This window comes from Zingiber officinale, chromosome 8A, assembly GCF_018446385.1.
Source record: "Zingiber officinale cultivar Zhangliang chromosome 8A, Zo_v1.1, whole genome shotgun sequence".
Classification (NCBI taxonomy): Eukaryota; Viridiplantae; Streptophyta; class Magnoliopsida; order Zingiberales; family Zingiberaceae; genus Zingiber; species Zingiber officinale.
In genome coordinates this window covers 111624673-111632150 of record NC_056000.1, presented here as the reverse complement: position 1 = coordinate 111632150, position 7478 = coordinate 111624673, and the positions used below count along the sequence as shown (strand labels likewise).

General features: G+C 35.9%; 1 protein-coding gene across 1 annotated transcript; it reads right to left on the bottom strand.

Moving 5' to 3' along the window:
• Positions 1-832: 832 nt before the first annotated feature.
• Positions 833-6762, bottom strand: LOC122009962 (dihydrolipoyl dehydrogenase 1, mitochondrial-like). The gene is made up of 2 exons (XM_042566285.1): positions 6434-6762; positions 833-2312 (listed from the first exon to the last, which is right to left on the bottom strand). Exons 1-2 carry the CDS (start codon positions 6686-6688, stop codon positions 1062-1064), a joined length of 1506 nt encoding a protein of 501 aa, XP_042422219.1. The 5' UTR covers positions 6689-6762; the 3' UTR covers positions 833-1061.
• Positions 6763-7478: the final 716 nt, after the last annotated feature.

Sequence of the window (7478 nt, the reverse complement as noted above, 5' to 3'; positions counted from 1 at the left end):
CCGTGTCGTCCTTCTCGCTAGTCGTGTCTTCCGCTCGATTTCCTATGCTCCTAAACTCCTGCACACTTAGACACAGGGATCAGAATATAACAAGACCTAATCTAACTTGGTTGATCACACCAAAAACAATCTTGGAGTTTCAACAGGAATGACAAAGGATCGAGTTCAGATCAAATTTCATATCCTTCATCTTTATATTCATCGAATATCAAATATCCATCCACATATCTATATATATCTATTAAGAGATCAAATATCTTCTATGCTAATAAGTTTTTTTCTTTTCATCTATCATCATTTAATTGATATCATATTAAAAAAATATATAATTAAAAATTGTATTAAACATATACATAACAACTGCTAGTATCAATAAAAAATAATTAATGAATTTTAAAAATATTTAATCGAATATTCAGATCATATATATTAAATTCTTCATCGCATTCGAAGAAAACCCCTAGAAAATTGAATTAAGGGAGCTAAATGATTGTCTATAATTCAATGGAAAGCGAGTTAAATGATGGGTTACATCAGGGAAAAATGTGGGAATACAAAATTGACCCGGCGTGTTGATGGACCAGATCTATGGATTCTAAAAATCACAAATACTGCCAAAAAAATACAGCCAAAATGACATGAAACTACAGACAAAATTTAGTAATTACGAAATTGATAGGTTCGGACAGTGGTCACCCATTTTTGAGGCAAAAGGAAAATAAAACAAATGGAGTGAAAGGAGAATTATATCTACACCTTGGATATTTGTTTTGATTTCTGTATGAAAGAATATGGGATCAAAAATTATGGCTCTAGATTGAAGGCAGTATGATGAGGGAAAATATCACCCATTGCAAAGCAGGCACCAGCATTGTCCGCTGGCTTTTAAATATAAGTTCTTCAAGGGCATGCCCCAATTGCAGTAAACAACAGAAACTATGATGCATGAACAAATAATCTAAGAGCCTCAAGCAATACAAATTGAAATGTATTTTTCTGCCCAAAGTCGATAAATTATTTCAAAGGCTTGCAAGGATCATAATCTGGCAAGTAGCAGGTGGTTATATGTGAATGGGCTTGTCATAGGTTGCCATTGCAGCTTCCTTCACAGCCTCACTCATTGTCGGGTGCGCATGGCATGTTCTAGCAATGTCCTCGCTTGAGGCTCCATATTGGAGGGCCAGGACAGCTTCATGGATGAGCTCCCCTGCATTAGGTGACATAATGTGGACGCCGAGGATCTTGTCGGTCTCTTTCTCGGCTAGTATCTTAACTAACCCATCCGCATCGTCGATAGCCTTTGCACGGCTGTTGGCCATGAATGGGAACTTGCCAACTCGGTATGCCACCCCGAGGGACTTCACTTGCTCCTCTGTCTTGCCGACTGAAGCCACCTCAGGATGAGTGTACACCACTCCTGGAACCATGTCATAGTCGACATGACCTTCCCTACCAGCGATGAACTCTACGCATGCAACTCCATCTTCTTCTGCCTTGTGGGCGAGCATAGGACCTGGTATAACATCACCAATGGCATATACTCCGGGCGCATTGGTCTTGAAATGCTTGTCAACTGTGATCCTTCCTGCCTTATCGGTTTGCACACCAATTGTCTCAAGTCCAAGACCTGCTGTGTAAGGGATTCGACCAGCAGACACAAGAACAACATCTGCCTCGAGCGTGCTCTGTTCACCTCCAGCTGCAGGTTCCACTATCAACTTCACCCCATCCCCAGACGTGTCAACCCCAACAACCTTCGTCTTCAGCATGAACTTCATTTTCTGCTTCTCAAGCATGCGCTGGAACTGCTTCCTTACCTCGCCATCCATCGAAGGTACTATATCAGGTGCAAACTCAACAACCGTGATTTCAGAACCAAGCCGTCCCCAAACTGATCCCATCTCCAAACCAATGTAGCCTGCACCGATCACCACCAATTTCTTTGGGATGGCAGACAAAGATAGAGCCCCAGTGGAAGAAACAATTTTTTTCTCATCAATAGTAATTCCAGGGAGAGATTTGACATCAGAACCAGTGGCAATGATGATGTTTTTGCCTTTGACAACTGTGTTTCCTCCATCAAGGGTGTCAACAGAGACTTCTGAAGGTGAAATGAACTTGCCCGAACCTTTGACATAGTTTACCTTGTTCTTCTTGAAGAGGCCTTCAATACCTCGAGTGAGACCAGAGACGGCTTTATCTTTTTGTGCCAACATGGCAGGTAGGTCAATTTCAAGTTGAGAGAACTTAACACCATGACTTGGGAATGCATGCTTAGCTTCATGATACATATGAGAGGAATGAAGGAGAGCCTGCAAACAAAAAATATATATATTAAGTCCAATGTAAAAGGTAAAAAAGATCCTAGATAGTCTTTAACAAAATAAGAAAGGAGCAACCTTTGAGGTGGATCCTTGATTCCTAAAACTAAAGACATTAAAATCATCACACTTCTGTTAGTCCAGCTGTTGCGACAGTGTGAGAAGTATTTTACAAGTATGAAATCCAAGACTTATCCCACTAGGTGGGGTCGGACAAGTATGAAAATAATCCACATACATATATCTACTTATGTCTAGAATAATATTACATTTGCATGACAATGTTTTTCTTTAGCATAAATACAAACGGGTAAGTCAAATAAGCTCTATTCTATATAGGAGCTATCCAATTATTAATACATGTCTAAAGCACATAATCTTATTTCAACTAGTAGATTTGTTCATCATATCGAAATAGAATAGTTGCCATTTTGAAATGAAATAGTGTAGGAATAGAATATGAATATGTAACAGTGGCGTAGCCAGGATTTTAGACCAGGAGGGGCGATTTTATAAAAATTCTAAATATTAGTGTAGATCAATTTTTATCCTCCAAAAGTTTAACTTTCAAATTTAAGGAGTTAAAAATGAACTTAAATTTAAAAATTTTTAGTTTAGCCCTTGATTTTAGTTGAAACAATGATCTATGGATCCTCAGACCTTATCTATGACTTAAAGCCTAAGAATCAATTTAGGTGGAAGAGGGAGAGAAGGGAGGATGTAGTGAAGGGGGATGCCCTATTTGAAGTAAGTATATCTCATATTTTTTTTAAATACTTCGACATTATTATTTCACCTAATTTATCATTAATATAATATTTTAGACACATAATCACTTAATTTAATGACTATTTTTTTAACCATTCAAAAATAATAATAAAATTGATAGTAAACAAATAAACATGAATATGAAAAATTGACACTATATATTTTTTGACACTTATATCCGTAATGAAAAAGAAAAAATAAGAAAACTTTACTTCAATCAAAAGGTGTTTGTTGTGGAGTATTGGTGTAGCGACAACGATGACACTGGTAGCAAACAATGGTGGCACTAGTAATAATATCGTGCGGTGACAATAATGTGTATGGTAGTGGCAACGACATGAGATGAAGAATTTTGAGGCTAAAATTAAGATTAGGAAAAAAAAAATAAGAAGGGGATTATAGGAGAAAAAAAGAAAATACGGTAAGAGAGGAAAAAAAAAAAGAAAAATTAAGGAAAAAAATAAAATACAATATTGAAGAAAAATTAAAAAAAAAATGGGAGAGATGGAGGGAGAATCATGGGAGAGAAAAAATATGGTTGGTTTTCATTGGATTTCTTTTTATAAAAGTCTATAAAATTTAAAAATTTATAATTAAGTGTTTTTTTTATTTTTCTTCCCAATATATATTTTTTTTTCCTCAAATTTCAGGGGGTGCGGTCGCACCCCCAAAGCTTCACCTAGCTACGCCCCTATATGTATTCATAAATTTGGTTCATGGAAGGGAATAAATATTTCATTGTTTGATTTGCAGGAATTGTGCAAGTACCAGACATGGAATAACTTCCACAAGAGCAAATTATCCCTACAATTAAAAACTTGCTTTGGAAGACACCAATCCTAACATGCAAATATGGTTCCTGAATTAATAAAAATAATAGCTAAGTAGGATTACAAGAGAATGACAATTCTTTTAAATCATCAGGATGAAAAAGCTAGTTCCTATGGAAAAGGTGTCGATATGGTCAATGAAAGAAGTTCTTTTATTCAGTAAAAGCAGCCCGAAATGGGTTGTTCAGTAATGGACCTGCAGTAATTGGCAAATCTAAGTTGGCCTAGTCAGGTTGCAATCATGCATTCCTCTGCTGCCCTATGGTTTTCATGGGAGTAAAACATATTTGGAAGTTGCAACTCCCCTATTATGTTCGTCTTCTCTACCAGTTTGTAGGAATCAGTTCCATTTTTACCATGGCAGGCATGCTGTGAAGTATGAATGATGACAATGGAGGTCACGTAGAATGTACATGGTAATTGGATCACGAGTTTGAAGCGATTGAAACTTGAACAGAGTGATAAAGGGTAAGGTTTCACCACAAATTTCCCAAGTCACACAAGTTAGAGTTTTTCAAAACTGTGCTAGCCTAGACTTTGTATTTGCCCATTTTGCACACCTGTCAACATGGATGCCCATTTTACCCCTCTATCAGTCCAAGTAGTCCCAAGCGCACCCAAAACTGGTTCAATAAAACCTAATCATCTGATTATCCGCTTAAACCCAAATCTTTGCATTGGCACAAGTCATTTTATAACTATATGAAAAGGTACAACAATCCCAAATTCATATTCCAAAACTCTTATTTGGCCTAGGCAGCGCTCTTTGTTTCCAATCACTCTCTTGGTCATCCTCCCTCCCTTCACGTGTTGGCAACTTCTCTGTATGTTGAGAAACCTTCCTCACTGTATCTCTACATTCTTCATTGTCACTGAGTGAAGGTTCCAAGCAATCCTATAAAACCTGACGAAGGCTATTTTTTGTAGCAAAAAGGGCTTATAGTGGCCAATGGCAAATGTAGGCTTGATTTTTGTCTATAATATGCTGGACATTTTGAATTCATATCAGCTCACAAACTACTTAGTGGCCGTTTTGAATTCTAATGGTCAAATTTCTTGCTGGTAAGAATCCAGGAAAGCCATTTAAGTGCTTTACAAACTCATCTGATGTTTTTGGGCCATCAAGAAGTTTTTGTGGAGAACTCCTTTATGCTAATTTTGAACTAAAAAGGATTAAGAGCTTCATCGCATATCAGGAAATCAATGTGTGTGTGTGTGTTTTTTTTTTTGACCTAAATGACCTATTGTGCACCATTAACAAGATATATGTTAGGATTAAATACAGGGGCTACAAGGAAAAAATAGAAGAGGTGCATCAAGAACAAACAAAAGTTACAAAAACCAAACACAAACATTTCATCATCCTATAATAATCAGAAAAAAAAAGGTAAACAGGAGTGATGTGACATTGAGAACCCTCATTAGAGAAGGAAAAATGAGAAATTTTGGGAGGACGTGAGCTTTGATTATGAAAAGCACTATTTGGGAAAAAATTGCATGACAAGGTAGTAAGCAGGATAAATCAGATGGTTGGGGCATCCACACGGACAAGTGCATAAATCAGACAAAATACAACTTTGGACGTGCTTTGGTAAAAAACCAAACTTCAGTGTTTTATTCGAGAATGTTGCCAACTTCCAGTCATTTATTCATAAATATTGTGTCTTCATAAAAGAAAAGTACAATATCAAATGCCAAAATAATACAATTCTAACAAACCCATATATATTCAGAAATAGGCTGTAAAAATGGAGGAAATGCGACGAGGCATTTCTCATCACATATTATTCTAGATTAATTGATAAATTTATCATGAGCTTTTGAAGTTTCAACAAATCTATTCAGAACTTTTGTTTTCAATCTAAACATCATACCTCAAATTTTTTAAATCAAATCTACCATATTTCCGACTTAATAAAATGAACAAAAGCATTTTTAAGAATTTCACATCACAACATATATTAATTCAAAACAAAACGAAACAAATTTCGATGTATCTTGAATAGTTTTAAATTCATAAAAAGCTAATAATATAACATGAAAATAATCAAAGAAGAACTAATTAAAAATTTGATCACAATTTTTTGATTGATTTGTTGCAGATTTGAAATTATATGATATGTTTGTTAAAAGTGAAATTTTGTCATAAATTTGTTAAAATCTTAAAAAGTTCATGATAGATTTAGTAATTAACCTTGTTTTTTTTCAACTTCCTAGTCTTAGATCTTGACTTTACAGGTTCATAAAGTTAATCACGAGCAAAGGCATAGAGGGAATGCCGGAACCTATGGAACTCAAAAGACAAAGAAAACAAATCCAATTCGTCTGCTGCTACTATCGACCACACCAGATCTAATCCGCTCACCTAATCCATAGTAAGGCCAAGTTACCCCTATCCAAGTATCAATACTATGACCCGAAGTAAAAACCCAAAGATTAAACCGAGAATCCAATCAAATGCGATAAATCCAACAGAAAACATAAAAAGAAAACAAAAAAGGGGGAAAATTTTACCTTTGAAGGGATGCAGCCAACGTTGAGGCAGGTGCCTCCGAGGCTTCCCCTCTTCTCGATGCACGTCGTTTTGAGACCCAACTGCGCGGCCTTGATCGCCGCCACGTACCCACCAGGGCCGCCGCCGATCACCACCACGTCGTTCTCGTCCCCCGCTGCGCCCGCGAACCCCCGGCAGAACACGGAGGCTCGCCGCACCGCTTCGGTTCGGAAGAGATCCCTGGCCCTTCGCCTCGCCAAGCTTACCATCGCCATCGCTTCTTCTCCTCTTCCTCTTTTCTCGCACACCGCAGCAGCGAAAAGAGAGGAGCAATTTGGTTGCTATAGGAAGAAGAAGAATATCATAAATAAATAGGAGTTACGGCGGCGGAGAGACGTCAATAGTGGATCGAAATACAGGACAACCGTCCGATTAAGAATTTATGGAAAGAAATTATTTTTTTCTTCAAAAGATCGCCCTATTTTTTTTTATTTATAATCAAAAGAAGAGCTCCTACAATCAAATTTTACCTCTAAATCGTTTTTAAATCTACTAAAGTCTATTATTCATTAAAAAAACAAAAAAAAAGCCCAATGGACATTTTAATAGTTTTTAATTACGACTGTTAAATACATTGATATGGTCGTATGAATCATAGATTTTTTTTTAAAATAATAATAAATAGCAAAGTGGCATAAAGATATTATAAATTCCGTAAATTTAGAGTAATTATTTTTTAAAAAGAATAATGATATTTTTTATCACAATTATTTGATAGATTTAAATTATTATGATTACTAGCAATTTAAACCTAAATCGCTATAATTCAAAATTTTGATTAAAAAAATCGATGTGACTGTTTCAATATTCATTTAAAAAAATATTTCATATAATAGTTTTAGCGAAACTATTTGGAATACAATTAAAACTTTGCAAATTCTTAGTTTCAAAATTTCCAAATTGGAATGTATTAAAACTTTGCATATTCTTAGTTTATGCAAAGACACAATAGGCAATCTGGTAGCCTAGGTTCAATTCTTAGTAAGGTAAAGAATATGTTCGCCG